At 42.7% G+C, this 21,867-nt stretch overlaps 1 protein-coding gene across 1 annotated transcript in view; it reads right to left on the bottom strand.

Annotated features, from left to right (window-relative positions):
* LOC126183258 (uncharacterized) overlaps positions 1-21,867 on the bottom strand; it is a 368,835-nt gene that overhangs the window by 28,292 nt on the left and 318,676 nt on the right. The window contains exons 4-7 of the mRNA XM_049925074.1: positions 11,440-11,659; positions 8,664-8,891; positions 1,970-2,212; positions 1,359-1,479 (exon numbers count right to left, since the gene is read on the bottom strand). Coding sequence (XP_049781031.1) covers positions 1,359-1,479; positions 1,970-2,212; positions 8,664-8,891; positions 11,440-11,659 — 812 coding nt within the window. The remainder of the gene's footprint in view (positions 1-1,358; positions 1,480-1,969; positions 2,213-8,663; positions 8,892-11,439; positions 11,660-21,867) is intronic.

Genomic DNA, 21,867 nt, shown 5'->3' with positions numbered 1-21,867 from the left:
TGCTTTTTCCTGGTATCCTACCAATGAACTAAAGTCAGCCACCTGTTTTAGCTATAACTGAGCCTATCTGTGTATTTCACTTCACATCTACAAAATTTTACACCCAAGTATTTGTAAGAGTTGACTCATTCTAACTGTGAATCATTGTATTGTTGTCATGTGACATGTCATTTTTCCTTTTTGAGAGGTATGCAGTTTTACATTTTTGAACATTTAAAGCAAGTTGCCAATCTCTGCTCAACTTTGAAATGTTATCAAGATCTAACTGAATATTTGTGCAGATTTTTTCAGACAGTACTTCATTATAGTTAATTGTATCATGTGTGAAATTTCTAGCATTATTATTTATATTGTCTGCCAGGTCATTAATATATCACATGAAAAGCACTATTCCTAATACACTTTCGTGGCATCCACCTGAAGTTACTTCTGCATCTGTCAGTGAGTCTCCAACTGAGATAATATTAACAAAAATTTCCTATGATGAAAGAACTGATATGTGACATAAAAATCCTAGGAATGACAGGGATCAAATCACTGATCTTTACCACTTAACCAGTGTGCCACAGAGACACTCTTTAGGCAGTTTTACTGAAATATTTCATGGCTCAGAAAGTCATATGTTTATTTACTGACATTTATATTATTTACTAACATATTTATTTATTATATATTATTATGTTATTGATGCCCCCCCTCCCCCCAGTGTGTAATTTTGGTATGCCTCATTTCCATGACAAGCTGCTTGTTGCTCCTTTTAGGTTTTTTTCCTGGGGGTCCCTTAACTCACAAGGCAATAGTACACAAATTTTATGAGACTAGCCTCAAATTACAGTCATATTCCCCTTGTGCAATAGACTACTGAATATTAGTCCCTTGTTTTAAGTCTACTGTCTTGACACATGTCGCTCTCACAATCAAAGTTGATCTTCAGATACATGCCAGAATCATTTAGACTGAATTACTCTAGTCAGTTTTCCTCTTCCGTTGCTGTGTGTAGTGGGTATACAGGAAACATATTTTTGTACATTCTGTTTATTGAGTTAAAAACTAACTTTGAACATTTGACCTTGCACAATCAGTAGTTTATAAGATAAATATGACATCAAAAGGTCGCACTTGAAGTTGTGTGCTATTTTAATGGCTACTGGCCTAACTTTTTTTTTTTGTGGTGATAAGATGAAAGTGTTCAAATCAATACTGCAAGTTCAAAACTGTGATAATATTTGGTTACACATGGAAATAAGTTTCATGAGGAACAACATAATCACTATTCCAAAGAATTAAGTGTGAAGGTGCTGTTTCTTTTTTTTTTCAGCTAATATTTATAAACAAGTCCAATAATTTCCTTTACTTACTGAGTCAGGGGAAAAGTTTCATTTATTTCAGAACTGCCAATGAGTGTGATCTGTATTTTCCCATAAGTAGCTACAGGTTCTGTCTTTGCTGAATTTTCTACCCTCACGTGGTACTGATGAGCTGTAAAAGAATGACACTAACATAAATCAGTATCTGTTCACATAATACAGTTTCTATAACAGGAATATCATGCTAAAAATGGCAATGTCTTAAAGAAACATTACAAAAAAAAACCATACTGCATGTGAATTCATGATCTTATAGACAAGTTTTGATACAAGTTCATTAACTATGTAAAGTATAGAAATCGCTAATAAACAATGTCACATAAGTATCTTCATTCACTCACACAGAAGGTACTATTGATGCCATCATGAAAGAAAACAACCAATGATGTAGACATTACAGAGGACAGAAATGACAAAGCAAGATTCAGTATTTTAAAATTTAATCATTGTTAAAATTCCTATTAAATACGATTAAAGCATTTTATGGTAGTGATTAGCTATAATAAACATGATTAGGGATTGAAATCAACATCACTGCAAGATTAAATGAGCAGTCTATACATAACTTGCAAATAATAAAACAATAACTGAACAGTGCTTACCACAGAATGGTTCTTCATCTCTTGTTATTAGAAATAATGTACCACGGCCATGGGACCGATCTGCATAATAGCCCATGTTGCCACACTGTCGATCACCATTACATGGAAAACACTCTCCTTCCAAGAACTTCTCATATGACTCACAGGGGAAAGCAGGGAAATGGCATCGTGGGGAAACTGAGTCAGTGAAAAATTTGTATGCCCTGCGGTGATTACAGAGGCTGCGACCTTCAATCTCAGAAGCTGAAACGCAGATAATCATCAAATAAGAACATTGGTCTATCATCACACATCTGCGTCATTTAACATTTACCAGTTATGATCCAGTTTAATTGCTGACCTGACCTGTCATTTTAGTGACTCCACATTTCTTGCAGTCGATTTCTTTCTATGTCTAATATTATATGGAGGAAATAAAGAAGCTAAAAGCCTACAATGTATGCTTTTTCCAAATTTTCTGTTGTTTAAGTTCAAACAGCCGAAAGTGCAGTGTTTAATTCAATACCTGGTGACCATACACAGTCATTTGTTACTGATATATATGTATCTTTCTCATTCGATTCTCTTGGTTATGTAGTGTAAGAGCTAATATGCAGTATCTGCTGTGATTGTATGTTTCATTCAAATGGCCAACTTTTTTATTACTTTTAATCTAATATTACCACCAATAGCTAGATATTTACATTAACATGTATCATACAATCTGACGAGAGGCTACCCTGGATCTTAACAGGGAAAGGATGGTGGGTGATGATGATATTAGTTTTGTAATGAATGGTAAAACAACTTTGAGATCCCATGTCAAATATTTCTGGGTACACTTGCTACTAGTCAATGGGTGTTACATGTTCTGGCTTTATTCAGAGTGATGGTAAGTTGGTACATTTGTTTGTTTGGCAGGGCAGGTTGCAAGTTCAGTTCACAAAATTTTTCTCTTAGGGGGATAGTGTGAGGGACAAGCAGTTGCCACCCCCTGCCCCTCACTGGATATGTGTTTGTATTATATTATTCTTTATTAGGCACTAGGTTGCATGTGTAATTAAAAAAAATACTGTAGTGCCACTTCTTTCCACTATTTATAATGGAAAAACATTCATTACGTACATTTCATTTCATGCTGCAATAAGTTCCAGTACAATTTTGTGGGGACACACCTATACAACAGGTGTAGATAGAATATTAAAACTGCAAAGAGGACCAATCCCAGACATAGTCAACCTTAAAATAGAGGGAATCACATAGGCCTGCTTTTAAGGAACTCACATCAGCCCTACTGAAAATATACTTTTATAAGTGTCATGACAGACAATATTCAAATACTTCCCTGATACCATGATGTTTAACTGCTTCCTGTATCACAGCTGAGATGCTCCACTTGGGAGGTGAAAACTGATAAGTGCACTGAAGCTGTTAATATCTACCAACTGGACAACGGAAATAATTCCTGAAGAATGGAAGGGAGCAATTATATGTCCTTGCTTCAAGAAGGGTGATACTATACAAGTATTCAGCTGCCAAGGGATTTCATCACTGGGAGGAGGAGATGAGTGTTTAACGTCCCGTCGACAACGAGGTCATTAGAGACGGAGCGCAAGCTCGGGTGAGGAAAGGATGGGGAAGGAAATCGGCCATGCCCTTTCACAGGAACCATCTCGGCATTTGCCTGAAGCGATTTAGGGAAATCACGGAAGACCTAAATCAGGATGGCCGGAGATGGGATTGAACCGTCGTCTTCCCAAATGCGAGTCCAGTGTGCTAACCACTGTGCCACCTCGCTCAGTCTTTTCATCACTGGGAATTGGTTATAAAGTCTGTACAACACTGCAGCTAAATCACACGAAACCACTGACTGAAGGAATTGTGGACCCCTATCAATGTGGCTTCATCCCTGGACAGTCAACTTTTGATCTCATATTTACCTTGAGGCAGCTGATAGCAAAATTTTATGAGCTCAAGCAGGAATTGCACCTCATCTTCACTGATTTTCAACAAGCCTATGACAGCACTCACTGCTCCATGTTACACGAAATATTGGAGGTATTTTACATCCAATTGAAATACATTTAATTGCAGCTTACTACTCACAGTCATCTTATCAAGTACAGTTTGGCAACCAACTTTTGCCACTATTCAGTGTTCAAAATGGATTGAGACAAGGAGATCCATAGCACAAATACTGTTCAGCTTGGCCTTGTCAAATGAGAAAAATGGAGATGGTGGGAGTAGACACAATCCTGGCAACTGCTGATGATGATGTGACTCTTGGCGACATCCTAGAGCAAGTATGCGCTGATACTTCCAGATTTCTCCACAATGTGGAGTAAGTTGGGCTGGTGGTGAATGATGATAAAACAAAATATCTCATTGTGTCACACTGTGAAGCTCTCCTTCCTTCCATTGTCGTTGATGGCCATATATTTGAACAAGTTCAAGAATTCAAGCACCTGGTATCTCTACTGTCTACTAAAAGTGAAGTGAGAAAAGAAGTGCATCAATGAATAATAAATGCTTATCATATGTTCTTTAGACTGAACAATTTGTTCAAGCAATGTCTAATACCACAGAAGAATAAGATTCAGCTGTACATGACACTATTACAGACAGTACTTTTATATGTTTGTGAAACCTGGGCAACATTATCAACAACTGAAGAAGCAATCTGTGCCTTTGAGGGGAACATACTTCATAAGATCTATGTACCTAGCTACAATACCAGGGAAGGTAAATGGGAACGAAGAATGAAAGAAGACCTATACTGACCATTTGGAAAGCCACACATTGATTGAATATTACGGCAGAAGAGGCTACAGTGGTTTGGGCACACCTTTCAATCTGATGGATCACTCCCTAACCAAGTCCCCCTCCTGCAAAATGCTCAAGGGGACATCCAAGGACCAACAATCCTCAAACTAGTGGAGCCAACAGAAGTGTCTATGTGACTATATCCACACAATATTACATTGAATCTAGATGTAATAATTAAATGAAATGAAAATGCTGCAGTAGTATGAAAGACAGTAAAACATTGGTATGTGTTTCTGGGGAAACTCAATAAATAGAAACAAAAGTGAATGTAAATATTCATGTAAATTACTACTTAAGATCTCAGGTTTGTTGTTTACCATGTTTATATAGGATTTAAACACATTTGTTCTTTAAAATAAGTGTCACTGGAGACTGCATGAAAAAAACCTTGATATTCATGGACATAAAACCAAACAAAACAGAAACTTTTACTTGATCCATACCAACACTTCCTTGCGCCAGAAAGCAACTTCCCATATGGGTAAACTATGCCAGCTCAAGTGCCTACCAGCATTTGGGCATCCATGGACACAGGTGGGCAAGGGTACACAAACAGCTGATATGCAGGCAGTAGCCTGTGGTATCATAATCCTGTGAGTGAGAGGCTGCAGCAGGCCACACAAACGGGTGGCCTAATGGTTCATGCATATACAGAATGTGTGCAACAGGACTACTTAACAGGATGCCTACCTCACGTGCACCTGCCTGTATGTGAGCAGGTGGGTGCTCAGGGCACTGCTGCCCAATGGGAAATTACTAGAATACACCACATATGGGAGTAAAACTCTACAACAAATACTTTGTACATATAAAAGCAGTCACTGCTTTTACTCCACCAATGAAAATTTCAGTCTGTAAATTGTATCATACAATGACAACTCTAGTTGTATCCATAAGCTCATGTAGCAAAAACAGCTCTGCTTGGTCGAATGTGGTGAAGCAGTAAGTGTAGGGATGGAGGAGAATTCAGCCTATGTTTCTGCCTTTTCTGCTCTGGGCCCCATTTGTATCTCAGTGACTGCAACAGCCACATCACATCTCAGTAATATGTATCCTGGAACCAAAGTTAGTACTATAATATTAATACATATCAACAGAAATGTATATTGTATGACTAATGTGTTGTATATAAATCAACATCTCACCTCTACCTGTACGTATGAACCTAACAAGGATATAACTCGACGTGCCCAATATCTAAGCCAGTAAAGCAAATAAGAGGACCAATAAAATAAAATACAAAGTAAGATGAAATTCGAGAACTTCTGGTCGGAAAAGCAAATGAAACATTTACATAATGGTCATTATGTAATAATAAGATATTGAAGACAAAGAAAATAAATAGCATTATTTTTCAACTGAAGGAGGGTAAATAATACAATGAAATTAAATGTAGATGAGAATTCTGTATATTTTGTTAGGAACATAACGTTTTTAGGGATGAATATTGACTGCCAATGGAAATAGAACGAGCACACTATGCAATAACAGTCATGTTGTTAGTGCACAAGAGCAAATTCCATGTAGTTACAGACTGTTCTGTGTACACAGTCTGTAGTTATGAAATAATTTATTTGTGGTATCAGAGAATAGTCAGGATCACTACAGAAATCTGTCTAAAGTGATAGGTCTTATGAGTAAATATACCAATCCATTATATACATGAAGGAAAATATTACTAGTTATTATAATAACAACTTTATACCCAATCATGGTACAAGAGAGAGACTTATACTCACCAAGAAAAAAAAAAAATAAAAATTCAGAACAGTAGGTCTATTTCACAAGGGAATTGATCTGTACAGTTAATTACCTAAAATGTTAAATAGATAACAACTAATAACATAGTAAAAAGACAGTTACAGCATAATACACAATATAAAATAAGTATTATTTAGATAACATGCAGTAGAAGCTGTGAAAATAAAACCTATGTTAGCTACAACATGCTTTCACTACATTGTGCATGTTATTGGAAAATTTCTTCCTTCATTTCAGTGACTGCTTCACAGACTCTACCATCTGGATTTTCTGAATTACACAGGTGGGAACTCTCCCTGCAATATATCCTATGTCCCCGTAACCCTCCTGGCCTCAACCTTCATTAGTAATTGTCCTTACCCATCTTGTCACTTCCCTGTTCCCATTCCAGCATGACACAGCCCTCTATTCCACCAATGCACCCAGTCTTTTTACTTCTCTCCTTTTTCATTAATCCCCCCTCTGCCCAGCCCTCCATCTATCCTCCTGACTGCACTTAGATGCCCTACTCTCCACCTCGTGCCCGCACGCTCCCAGCAGCACTTTACTGTCTCCCACCCCTACCCTGCTATCCCTCCCTCTCCCTGCCCCAGCCTCCTTCTTACCCCCACTCGGTTGCCCTTCCCATAATGCACTGCTGCTCGCAGTCTGGCTCCAGCTTCCAGAGATTGTGGTCACGTGTGTGTGAGTTGTGTGTGTGTGTGCGTGCGTGTGTGTGTGGACAATCTTTATGCTGTGCCTTTCTGCGACTCAGCATCTGTGCTATATGGTGGGTAGCAACTTTCCTTTTCATTGTATTTTACATTTCATCCTTCATTTCCCATTGTTGATCATGTCTCCTACCCATTCTTTTAAATTACATATCCATCCAAAAACAACAACACTTGACAATTTCTCATTCAAACTATAATATAGGTTTATATCTGATTTGTTATACACACACATTGGTGGAAGGCATCCATGAGACACCAGCAATAGTAAATTTCCAGTTTGCGATATGGCATTTTGTACATTAACACATTAATCAAGCAATCATCGGGACACTTTCAACTGAGCAGAAAAGCACAGTGGTTAAAACGCTGAACCTGGTTCAGGAGAAGTGGAGATCAAATCCTTGTTTAGTTATCCATATTTAAGTTTCCCATGGCTTCCTCAAAAGCACTTCATATGAATGCTATGATGGATCCTTTAAAAAGGCTACAACCAATCTGCCCACTCCTTACCTGAGCCAAATTTATTATCAAACTTTTATGTCTTTGTCATTGAAGGGACATTAAACATGTGGCAGTTTGATACATAGATCCATGTGACCTGTCTTTACAATGATCTTTGAACTTAGCTGATGTCTAGTTTTGTTCTGTAATGTTATGTTTTGTGATCACAAAGTGAATAAAGTACATCACTATGATAAGGTGGTGTTAAATGTTATCAACAGAAAAGTTATTCATTTCTTTCTGGATAATGATATTCAACTTTCAAGACATTTTATTTCTTACCCAATCTCTTACACACAAAATGAAGAACATTATTTCTGAAGATTCGAGATAATCTGATCTTCGGAAGTCTTGTCTTTTTTTCTTCAATATATTGCTTTCTCATCTATTAAAGAGTGCCTGTAAATTAACTAAAACGCTAGAACATGAGGCCCACCCACAGAGCCAAGTGTGTTAATGTGCTGCTTCTGGTGATGTGAGACTGCCACATATCGAATTCCCCTCATGGATTAACAATGAGGACTGATAAGCTCACCAGTCTGGATGCAGTTTTTAGGCAGTTTCCTACACCCAACTAGAGTAATACTGGGCTAGTAACCATGTCCCACATCAGAGACACACTGTATAAACATTTAGAAAATGTTCCTATTCTTGAACATTGGATTTAAACTAGATGCAGACAGATGGGCTACACAGTTTTCATCCTTTCGGGAGTGGTGGTGTCAGGAAGGGCACACAGCCACCCACTGTCACTTGCCATATAACAAAGGTGAATCAGAAGAGAAGTGGGGAAGGACAGGGAAAAAGAAGAAGATTAGAGCACTTGTGTCACTGACAAAATTGTATGAAAATAAGGAGACCAATTTGTATGTACCAGCTACTGTCTATTAAGTCACTGTGTAAATGATACTTACACCACAGTATGTCACTGACTGCTCCCACAAATAAGTTGCTACATCCTTTCTGCATTCTGCCACCATTTGGATAGAAATCTACATCTCCCATTGGTTGCCATGAACCTAACCCTCCAAGAATCAAATTTTCTCCATTAGAATGGATAACATCAACAAACATTGCATCACTGGAGTCAAGGCGGGCATGTGGATCTTGGCTCTCAAATAAGGGACCTGCTGGATCCAATCCTGAAATTATAATAAAGAACAAAATATGATTCTGGTATATGAATAATTTAAGATTTTTTTTGTTATGTGCACTTTAATTTACACAAAACATTGAAAAATGTATGATGTAACATAATTATGTGTCTCAGGATAGATAAAATGCATGCATGTTCATTCCCCCAACCTCTCCCCCTCTCAACAGAAAACACACACGTTGTTTTCTCTTCATGCTATGGATATTGACTGGCACAAGTACTGATCTTGGCAGAGGTGGGTGATGGTAGTGAGGAAATGGAAGAAGCATGTTTTGGGATGGGGACAAACAATAAAGGAAAGGGTAAGGGAAGGCTGTGGCAGAGTAGAACATGTCAATGCATGCATGTAAAGCTAATAATTCATATTAATATTATAATACTTCATTATTTTAAGGAAATTTTTGAATATCACCTAAAAAAAGAACACTTTCCCTTGGATCCATTGAATGTGTTTCATGTAGTGTAATACAAACAGTAAGAGGTCACTATTTATCACTGTGGCAGTTTTTTGAGTTGCAAGGGAAGCATAAAAGTTGATTGTTAATACTGACTGATGTGGAGCACTATGGTTGATGGCATACTGTGTAATCATCAATGATGTAGCATCTGCAGGCACATTTCACATGTCTACATAACCGAACATTAGTTATGGACCTATGGACAGACATCTACACAACGCACTGTCCTCTTATTGCTCTGAGTTTCAATTTATGTGTAGTGGTCTGCATAGAAGCACGGATACATTCGTAGTAGGTACGTCTGAATGCAGAAGTCCTTCACCTATATGGCAACTCACCGTAGCACTCTTTGAGATCAGGGCCGTCTGACACACGAGAACTCTCGTATTTTCTTAGAAGTAGATACCTTAGGGGTTGCGACGCAACTCAAATCGCTTGATACTGGCAAGTCTTCAGGTCCAGATTGTATACCGATTAGGTTCCTTTCAGATTACGCTGATACAGTAGCTCCCTACTTAGCACTCATATACAACCGCTCGCTCACCGATAGATCTGTACCTACAGATTGGAAAATTGCACAGGTCGCACCAGTGTTTAAGAAGGGTAGTAGGAGTAATCCATCTAACTACAGACCTATATCATTGACGTCGGTTTGCGGTAGGGTTTTGGAGCATATACTGTATTCAAACATTATGAATCACCTTGAAGGGAACGATCTATTGATACGTAATCAGCATGATTTCAGAAAACATCGTTCTTGTGCAACGCAGCTAGCTCTTTATTCTCACGAAGTAATGGCCGCTATCGACAGGGGATCTCAAGTTGATTCCATATTTCTAGATTTCCGGAAAGCTTTTGACACCGTTCCTCACAAGCGACTTCTAATCAAGCTGCGGGCCTGTGGGGTATCGTCTCAGTTGTGCGACTGGATTCGTGATTTTCTGTCAGGAAGGTCGCAGTTCGTAGTAATAGACGGCAAATCATCGAGTAAAACTGAAGTGATATCAGGTGTTCCCCAGGGAAGCGTCCTGGGACCTCTGCTGTTCCTGATCTATATAAATGATCAGGGTGACAATCTGAGCAGTTCTCTTAGGTTGTTCGCAGATGATGCTGTAATTTACCGTCTAGTAAGGTCATCCGAAGACCAGTATCAGTTGCAAAGCGATTTAGAAAAGATTGCTGTATGGTGTGGCATGTGTCAGTTGACGCTAAACGAAAAGTGTGAGGTGATCCACATGAGTTCCAAAAGAAATCCGTTGGAATTCGATTACTCGATAAATAGTACAATTCTCAAGACTGTCAATTCAACTAAGTACCTGGGTGTAAAAATTACGAACAACTTCAGTTGCAAAGACCACATAGATAATATTGTGGGGAAGGCGAGCCAAAGGTTGCGTTTCATTGGCAGGACACTTAGAAGATGCAACAAGTCCACTAAAGAGACAGCTTACACTACACTCGTTCGTCCTCTGTTAGAATATTGCTGCGCGGTGTGGGATCCTTACCAGGTGGGACTGACGGAGGACATCGAAAGGGTGCAAAAAAGGGCAGCTCGTTTTGTATTATCACTTAATAGGGGAGAGAGTTGGCAGATATGATACACGAGTTGGGATGGAAGTCATTAAAGCAAAGACGTTTTTCGTTGCGGCGAGATCTATTTACGAAATTTCAGTCACCAACTTTCTCTTCCGAATGCGAAAATATTTTGTTGAGCCCAACCTACATAGGTAGGAATGATCATCAAAATAAAATACGAGAAATCAGAGCTCTAACAGTAAGGTTTAGGTGTTCGTTTTTCCCGCGCGCTGTTCGGGAGTGGAATGGTAGGGAGATAGTATGATTGTGGTTCGATGAACCCTCTGCCAAGCACTTAAATGTGAATTGCAGAGTAATCATGTAGATGTATATGTAGAACAACATACTCCGCCCACGGCAAAGTTCTTTTTAATTTTTTTTTTATTTTGGGTACCCCTCGTAAGTTTATTTAATACGAAACACTGTTCTAACATTTGACGACATCCGTGCGATTTGTATTGTTCTACGGACGATTATATCTATCTACTTAGGCGTGCTCACCAGTGATTCGTGAGACGTTGCGCAGCATGGCCCCCGCAAAGCCGGCGACGTGCGCGCCGAGGCTGAAGCCGATGAGGTGGGTGCGCGCCGGCTCGGCTCCCAGCGAGCGCAGCAGCTGAGCCAGCTGACGGCCCACCAGTCGAGCGTTCGCCGCCGCGCGCACGTAGTTGGGTACCGCCGCGCCGTTCTCCCAGTCCACGCAGATCACGTTGCATTTTTCCTGCGGCACGCAGTCCTAAGCTCAGGAAATGCATCATTTGGAAGACGATAGATTCATCATCTACACTCCTGCTCACAAATTAAGGCTAATTGCAGAATGTGGTGCCACTCAACGTGGCACTACACAAAACTGGTGCTAATAGCTCAGGCACATAGGGAACACACACTACACAGATCTGTAAGTCCACGGTATTGAGAAAACTGTCCCGAAACACATTCGCTACAAAACGCCACTGTTTCCTGCGCATGTACCCCGATATCAATATGGGATATGATCACCATGCACACGTACACAGGCCGCATTACGAGTTGGCATACTCTGGATCAGGTGGTCGAGCAGCTGCTGGGGTATAGCCTCCCATTCTTGCACCAGTGCCTGTCGGAGCTCCTGAAGTGTCGTAGGGGTTTGAAGACGAGCAACGATACATCGGCCGAGGGCATCCCAGACGTGCTCGATGGGCTTAGGTCTGGAGAACAGGCAGGCCACTCCATTCGCCTGATATCTTCTGTTTCAAGGTACTCCTCCATGATGACAGCTCGGTGGGGCCGTGCGTTATCATCCATCAGGAGAAAGGTGGGAACCACTGCACCCAACAAAAGGCGGACATACTGGTGCAAAATGGTGTCCCGATATACCTGACCTGTTACAGTTCCTCTGTCAAAGACATGCCGGGATGTCGTGCACCAATCATAATCCCACCCCACACCATCAAACCACGACCTCCATACAGGTCCCTTTCAACGGCATTAAGGGGTTGGTATCTGGTTCCTGGTTTACGCCAGATGAAAACCCGGCGAGAATCACTGTTCAGACTATACCTGGACCCGTCCGTGAACATAACCTGGGACCACTATTCCAATGACCATGTACTGTGTTCTTGACACAAGGCTTTACGTGCTCTCCTATGACCAGGAGTCAGTGGAATGCACCTTGCAAGTCTCCGGGCGAATAAACCGTGTCTGTTCAGTCGTCTGTAGACTATGCGTCTGGAGACAACTGCTCCAGTGGCTGCGATAGGGTCCCGAGCAAGGCTACCTGCAGTACTCCGTGGCCGTCTGCGGTAACTGATGGCGAGATATCGGTCTTCTTTTTGTGCTGTACACTGTGGACGTCCCGTACTGTAGCGCCTGGACACGTTTCCTGTCTTCTGGAATCGTTGCCATAATCTTGAGATCACACTTTGTGGCACACGGAGGGCCCGTGCTACGACCTGCTGTGTTTGACCAGCCTCCAGTCGCCCTAGTATTCTACCCCTCATAACGTCATCAATATGTGTTCCTTGAGCCATTTTCAACATACAGTCACCATTAGCACGTCTGAAAACGTCTGCACACTTACTCGCTGCACCATACTCTGACATGCATCAACACACCTCTGCGTATGTGGACTGCTGCCAGCGCCACCGTGCGACGACCGCAGGTTAAATGCACCGCATGGTCATACCCCGAGGTGATTTAACCGCATGGTCATACCCCGAGGTGATTTAAACCCGCAGACCCCCCATCAGCGTGTTGTTTCACCACGTATCAGCATTATCCTTAATTTATGAATATGAGTGTATAAGAGACAATTTTTTTTTTTAAGTCAACAGTCTTACGACCGGTTTGATGAGGCCCGCCATGACTTCCTCTCCTGTGCCAAACTCTTCATCTCAGAGCAGCACTTGCTACCTACAATGATCAGCCAGAACATTATGAGCACTTATATAATAGCCGGTATGTCCACCTTCGGCACGGATAACAGCGACGACGCGTCGTGGCATGGAAACAATGAGACCATGGTAAGTCGCTGGAAGGAGATGGCACCACATCTGCACATACAAGTCATCTAGTTCCGATAAATTCCGGGGAGGGGGGCGATGAGCTCTGAATGCACGTTCAATCACATCCCACATGTGTTGGTTCGGATTCAGATCTGGTGAGGTGGGGGGCCAGCACATCAACTGAAAATCGCCACTGTGTTCCTCGAACCACTCCACCACTCTCCTGGCCTTGCGACATGGCGCGTTATCTTGTTGAAAAATGCCACAGCCGTCGGGAAACGTGATCGCCATGAAGAGATGTAAGTGGTCTGCAACCAGTATACGATACTCCTTGGCAGCCGAACACATACTTTGACGTTTAGAGATGCCATGTGCTCCTAAATATTGTTGAACAGCAACTGAAAATGTGTTGTATCTCAAAAACGGCTGAGCCGGCCGCTCGCTTCAGTCTGGAACAGCGCTTCTGCTACGGTCGCAGTTTCGAATCCTGCCTCGGGAGGGGTTGTGTGTGATGTCCTTACGTTAGTTAGATTTAAGTAGTTCTAAGTCTAGGGGACTGATTACCTCAGCTGTTAAGTCCCATAGTCCTTAGAGCCATTTGAACCATTTTCAACAACGGCTGATTTATGGATCCATGTTTATTGGAGATTTTTAGTTACTTTTGGCCTGCACTTTCCATGAGTGAATTATTGAACAACACTTCTGAAACACCTTGTAGTCGCCAAGCCCTGTAAACGACGGTTGGAACGCTATACCAATCGTTCAATTCCTCGTAGATACTCGTAGAAACGTCCTCCTTGGTCAAGGAGTCATTCGAGAGCTGCTGTGTAAACATCATTATCGTTGGAAAACCTCTTTTCCTCCATAATTCCTTTCAGCTTGCCGAAAAGATGGAAATCGCATGGCGCAAGATCTGGACTGTATGGCGAATGTTTCCAAACCTTCCATGGAAATCGATGAAGCTTAGCTCGTGCTATGCCCGTTGTGAGGAGTGTTGAATTGTCATCCGTGAGAACAATACCTCTGCTCAATTTTCCACGTCTCTTGTTCTTTATGGCGTTGCGTAGCGATGTCAGTGTTGCACACTACGAATCGCCTTTAGTGGTTGTGCCCCACGCCATAAACTCTTTGTATACGACTCCTCCATAGTCGAAGAAAACGGTGACCGTGAACTTCCCTGCTGATGGCACAACTTTGCATTTCATCGGCAGTGTGTCTCCATTCCACAGACGCTCTCTCTGTTTCAGGTGTGAAATGAGGAACCCATGTCTTGAAGGACTCATGCCTCATCGCCCATAATGAAGCGTCTTAGTAAATCATTGCCTGCCAAGGAGCAACGCTCCTTGCGCCTATGTGAGCAACGATACTGCGGACGATCTCGGATGATGATATGGCCACTGCCTATTGAGATGTGCATCTGCTGCGCAATGTCCGAGACAGTCTACGACTGCTGCGAATCAGTTCCTCTATTGGCTGGATACTATCGTCTGTGGTCGATGTCGATGACCTGTCTCCTTACTAGCATCATTGACAACTGTGCGGCCTTGGTCATATTGCTGGCAGCAGGTTAGCTGGACGCGACAATGCATTTAGTCCATATACGGCTAGAATATCACGGAGAATCTGTGTGCCTTTTTTCACCAGTATCGTACTGTCCAGTGTACTTCAGCTTTGGAGTTCGTTTCCTGTTGGCGCGTCAATTCACTCCCACACTGTACCGCAGCAGGACTATGTCTGCTGGAAACCGGGAACATGTACTCTCTTCTGAGAAGGCGCCACTCTTGTCGCGCAATGGCCTCAACTTCGGACATGTCCCTATGTACAAACGTAATTGTGGGTAACAACAGAAACAAAATGCAAATACTCTCTAACGAGTCAGTGGAGATCGGGGGTCCACTAAAGATTCTGATCCAGAAAAGAGGGTGGAATGTTCATAGAGAGGTCATGACTCCTTCCCAAAAACCACATTTTACTTTAAGCATTAAAGTACACTACTGGCCATTAAAATTGCTACACCACGAAGATGACGTGCTACAGACGCGAAATTAATCGACAGGAAGAAGATTCTGTGATATGCAAATGATTGGCTTTTCAGAGCATTCACACAAGGTTGGCGCCGGTGACGACACCTACGACGTGCTGACATGCGCAAAGTTTCCAACCGATTTCTCATACACAAACAGCAGTTGACCGGCGTTGCCTGGTGAAACGTTGTTGTGATGCCTCGTCTGAGGAGGAGAAATGCGTACCATCAGGTTTCCGACTTTGATAAAGGTCGGATTGTAGCCTATCGCCATTGCGGTTTATGTATCGCGACATTCCTGCTCGCGTTGGTCGAGATCCAATGACTGTTAGCAGAATATGGAATCGGTGGGTTCAGGAGGGTAATACGGAACGCCGTGCTGGATCCCAACGGCCTCGTATCACTAGCAGTCGAGATGACAGGCATCTTATCGTGCAGCCACGTCTCGATCCCTGAGTCAACAGATGGGGACGTTTGCAAGACAACAACCATCTGCACGAACAGTTCGACGACGTTTGCAGTAGCATGGACTATCAGCTCGGAGACCATGGCTGCGGTTACTCTTGCCCATGCATCACAGACAGGAGCGCCTGCGATGGTGTACCATACGACGAACCTGGGTGCACGAATGGCAAAACGTCATTTTTTCGGATGAATCCAGATTCTGTTTACAGCATCATGATGGTCGCATCCGTGTTTGGTGACATAGTGGTGAACGCACATTGGAAGCGTGTATTCGTCATCGCCATACTGGCGTATACCAGGCGTGATGGTATGGGGTACCATTGGTTAGACGCCTCAGTCACATCTTGTTCGCACTGACGGCACTTTGAACAGTGGACGTTACATTTCACATGTGTTATGATCCGTGGCTCTTCCCTTCATTCGATCCCTGCGAGCCGGCCGAAGTGGCCGTGCGGTTAAAGGCGCTGCAGTCTGGAACCGCAAGACCGCTACGGTCGTAGGTTCGAATCCTGCCTCGGGCATGGATGTTTGTGTTGTCCTTAGGTTAGTTAGGTTTAACTAGTTCTAAGTTCTAGGGGACTAATGACCTCAGCAGTTGAGTCCCATAGTGCTCAGAGCCATTTGAACCATTTTTTTGATCCCTGCGAAACCCTACATTTCAGCAGGATAATGCACGACCGTATGCTGCTGGTCCTGTACGGGCCTTTCTGGATACAGAAAATGTTCGACTGCTGCCCTGGCCAGCACATTCTCCAGATCTCTCACCAACTGAAAACGTCTGGTCAATGGTGTCCGAGCAACTGGCTCGTCACAATACGCCAGTTACTACTCTTGATGAACTGTGGTGTCGTGTTGAAGCTGCATGGGCAGCTGTACCTGTACACGCCATCCGAGCTCTGTTTGACTCAATGCCCAGGCGTAGCAAGGCCGTTATTACGATCAGCGGTGGTTGTTCTGGGTACTGATTTCTCAGGATCTATGCACCCAAATTGCGTGAAAATGTAATCACATGTCAGTTCTAATAAAATATATTTGTCCAATGAACACCCGTTTATCATCTGCATTTCTTCTTTGTGTAGCAATTTTAATGGCCAGTAGTGGAAGAGCCAACATTCTTCCCCTAATGGTAGCATCAGTTCCTGTCAGATAAGCAAAGTTAAGCGCTGTCGGGCTTGGCTAGCACTGAAATGGGTCACCATTCGGTCTGCCACGCACTGTTGGAATGCAGAGCACTCAGCCCTTTGTAAGCCATCTGAGGAGCTACTTAATTGAGAAGTAGTGGTTCACGAAAATGACAACAGCCAGGAAAACGGTGTGCTGACACATGCCCTTCCATATATCCAGTGACTCCTATTGGCCGAGGATGACATGGCGGTCTGTCGATGCCGCTGGGTCTTTAGAGGCCTGGTCGGACAGAGTTCAGTTCAGTCAAAGTAAGTCTCGAAAATGCTGCACTGATGGTAACAGATTATTATTATCATTATTATATTACGACATTTTAGATATGCTATTGATGTTACGAGGGACGTTTGGAAAGCAAGTTTCGTCATTGTTTTTCAAACGGAAAGTTTATTGCCAAAAACAAATACACCATGGTATCATGAACTATAAATGTTGCATATAGTCGCCACCAACAGCTGAGACATTTGTTATAATATGCAATCAGTTTGAAGAAATGGCCCGGTGCCCTGGAATGAAAGGAACTGTTGCACAGCCTGCTCCACCTCATCGTCGGTTTGGAAGTGACATCCCGAGAATTCGGCTTCCAATGCAGGGAACACATGAAAGACTGATGGTCGTAGACTGACGCTGTAGGCTGGATGATCCTATCTCTCCGATCCGAAGCGATGAATCCGATCCTGTGTGAGCCTTGCTGTATGTAGTTTTGCACTGTCGTCCAGCAGCACAAACCCTTCTCTCAAGAGCCCTGGTCTCTTTCATCGAATGGCACACCTGAGGTTGATGAGGCTGTCGCAGCAGCGTGCTGCATTGATAGTCCCTTGCTGGAGGAAATCAAGGATAATCACACCTTTTGCATATCAGAACACTGTGGCCACAACATTTCCTGTGGAGGCTGGTTTTGTGTTAGCAGAAGAGCCAACACCGTGTTACGAGTGGAGGCCGAAGTGCACGTGTTTTAGCTCACGCAGGCTGGCGTGAGGAGGGAAGAACTATACTGACGCGAGGTCTGGAACATGACAAGGAATGAGAATTCAGAAAGCGGACGTAATTAGTTTGATACTTAACTTTAATCCATTAAAGATGAACGTCGCTCTTGACGGTACATGATTCACAATATTATCTGTTCAGAATACATTCTTGAAGATATGAATTATAGTAACTGAATATGGCGCCTTGCTAGGTCGTAGCAAATGACGTAGCTGAAGGCTATGCTAAACTGTCATCTCTGCAAATGAGAGCGTATGTAGGCAGTGAACCATCGCTAGCAAAGTCGGCTGTACAACTGGGGTGAGTGCTAGGGAGTCTCTAGACTAGACCTGCCGTGTGGCGGCGCTCGGTCTGCAATCACTGATAGTGGCGACACGCGGGTCCGATGTATACTAACGGACCGCGGCCGATTTAAAGGCTACCACCTAGCAAGTGTGGTGTCTCGCTGTGACACCACAGCTGGCACTATGAATTTTTTCCTCACTGGTGAACTGTGATGCTTCCACGTCATTGAGGTAGCCTTGGGTCCTGGGATAGAGCAGTGCACTCGTGTCTCATCACCAGTGGTGATTCTGAACAGGAACTCATTTCCCTCTTGTGCATGCCGCATCAAGTGACTGAGGCTGATTCCCATTCTTGTACTCTTGTGATCCAGAGTCAGGTTTCACGTCATCCATCTTGCAGACACTTTTCGGTAACGCAACATTTCACGGTACATGTGTATTTGCCGTGTCTGATACTGTTACGTGCCTGCCTGCTAACACTATGCCCTGTACTCTAGCAATGTTGTTTTCATTTTTGAATGTGGAGAGATGCCCACTTCGAACTTCATCCTCCACACTCTGCATTCCTCCTCTGAACATGCAACACCAGCGGCCATCTATTTGACGCAACATGAGCTTTTCACCATACATGGTCTGTAGGCATTCATGGATGATGGACACAGTAGCTCCTTGTGCCCATTTATACCGGATAACAGCACGCACTTCCATTAGCGACCACGTTGTCGGAAGACGTCCGTCTGCAATCGTTATTTGTACTCGAATAAGCCAGGCGGTGTGGCCGAGCGGTTCTAGGCGCTTCAGTCTGGATCCGCGCGACCGCTGCCTCGGGCATGGATTTGTGTGATATCCTTATGTTAGTTAGGTTTACGTAGTTCTAAGTTCTAGGGGACTGATGACCTCTGATGTTAAGTCCCATAGTGCTCAGAGCCATTTGAACCATTTATTTGTAGTCGAATACCCTAAGGCACGCCGGTCTACTGCTACTGTCCGTTTTTCAGCACTCTGCGCATGCATCATTCCTCTTCTGCTTACGCTCCTTCCGTCGTTGAACCAGCAATGGGTGTGGATTAATATGGCGTTTGTTTGTGTCATCTGCTGTACCATCTTCTCTTTCAAAAGCAATGCAGAAAATTACTTTCGGAAATTCCCTCTTACTGTTAAAGTTCTAGGAATCTATGATACACTAAATATATGGGGGGAGGAGATTCCCAAAAAAACGGATTTTTTTTAAAAAGCCATATATTTTCAAATTGTTTGCAATATAACCTTATCCCCTTCAAAATACTCCCCATTACAACTGATACCGATGCTTCCACTGTTAGAAACATTTTTTGTAGTCATCTTCAGAAAAGGCTGACAGCTCCTCCCTCGTTATTTTCTTCACTTCTTCAATGTTGTCAAATCGGTGTCCTTTCATGGTTCTTTTCATACGTGGTAATAAGAAAAAGGCACTCAGTGCCAGGGCAGACGAGTATGGTTCGTAGGGCATTTTTAGCCAAAAACTGTTTAACAGAGAGAACTGTGTGTGCAGATGCATGGTCAGAGTGGAATAACCAGTCTTCTGTCTTCCACAATCGGGTCTTTTTTGACGAACATTGTTGCGCAATCTTCTTAAAACTTCCAAATAACAGGTTTAAATGAAGGTCTCATCTGGGGGAACAAACTCTGAATGAACTTTTCAATATTTCGTCAATTTGGGCAGTTGATGGACGTTTCTTGACAGTTGGTGGACGTCCAGAACGAGGTTTGTCATCAATCGACATGCCATTTTTAAATCGAGCGAACGACTCGTACACTCGAGTTTTTCCCATAGCGTCATCTTGGTACACTGTTTTCGACATTAAAACAGTTTCAGCAGCGTTTTTACCAAGAAGAAAAAAAGAATATAGATGCATGTTGTTCAGTTAAACTTGCATCATAAATGCATGTTGTTCACTTAAACTTGCCATCATAAAAAACAGCGCTAGCAAAAACAATCACTGCAGATGAACAGAACAAGCTAGGTCCACAACACGGCGGCATTGAACTGGTAACAAGTTGCGCTATACACGCCTAGTGGCAGAAATGCGTACTACACAAGCTCTGCCCACGACAATGTAATTTCGTATATTTTGTGGCGGAGGAAGGGCAGAGACAGAGACAAACTGTGCCCCGTTGCCGCCCTCTCTTTCAACGTCCCAGAATCGATCCCTGGAATCGCGCCTGGCCCCTTATACCAAATGCTGTTGTGGTCTTCAGTCCAGAGACTGGTTTGATGCAGCTCTCCATGCTACTCTATCCTGTGCAAGCTTCTTCATCTCCCAGTACTTACTGCAACCTACATCCTTCTGAATCTGTTTAGTGTATTCATCTCTTGGTCTCCTTCTACGATTTTTGCCCTCCGCGCTGCCCTCAAATACTAAATTTGTCATACCTTGATGCCTCAGAATATGTCCTACCAACCAATCCCTTCTTCTAATCAAGTTGTGCCACAAAATTCTCTTCTCCCCAATTCTTTTCAATACCTCCTCATTAGTCATGTGGTCTACCCATCTAATCTTGAGCATTCTTCTGTAGCACCACATTTCGAAAGCTTCTATTCTCTTTTTGTCTAAACTATTTATCGTCCACGTTTCACTTCCATACATGGCTACACTCCATACAAATACTTTCAGAAAAGACTTCGTGACACTTAAATCGATACTCGATGTTAACAAATTTCTCTTCTTCAGAAACGTTTTCCTTGCCATTACCAGTCTACATTTTATATCCTCTCTACTTCGATCATCCTGTTATTTTGCTCCACAAATAGCAAAACTCATTTACTACGTTAAGCGTTTCATTTCCTAATCTAATACCCTCAGCATCACCCGATTTAATTCGACTACATTCCATTATCCTCGTTTTTCTGTTGTTGATGTTCATCTTATATCCTCCTTTCAAGACACTGTCGATTCCGTTCAGCTGCTCTTCCGGGTCCTTTGGTGTCTCTGACAGAATTACAATGTCATCGGCGAACCTCAAAGTTTTTATCTCTTCTCGATGGATTTTAACTCCTACTCCGAATTTTTCTTTTGTTTCCTTTACTGCGTGCTCAATATACAGACTGAATAACATCGGGGAGAGGCTAAAACCTTGTCTCACTCCCTTCCCAACCACTGCTTCCCTTTGATGTCCCTCGACTCTTATAACTGCCATCTGGTTTCTGTACAAATTGTAAATAGCCTTTCGCTCCCTGTATTTTACCCCTGCGACTTTCAGAATCTGAAAGAGAGTTTTTCAGTCAACATTGTCAAAAGCTTTCTGTAAGTCTACAAATGCTAGAAATGTAGGTTTGCCTTCCCTTAATCTGTTTTCTAAGATAAGTCGTAGGGTCAGTATTGTCTCGCGTGTTCCAACATTTCTACGGAATCCGAACTGATCTTCCCCGAGGTCGACTTCTACCAGTTTTTCCATTCGTCTGTAAAGAATTCGTGTTAGTATTTTGCAGCTGTGGCTTATTAAACTTCAGAAAATATCCCCGAAC

This window comes from Schistocerca cancellata, chromosome 4 (genome assembly GCF_023864275.1).
Source record: "Schistocerca cancellata isolate TAMUIC-IGC-003103 chromosome 4, iqSchCanc2.1, whole genome shotgun sequence".
In the NCBI taxonomy this organism is placed as follows: Eukaryota; Metazoa; Arthropoda; class Insecta; order Orthoptera; family Acrididae; genus Schistocerca; species Schistocerca cancellata.
Note: the sequence above shows the minus strand (reverse complement) of the source record. Positions and strands in the feature narration are given on the sequence as shown.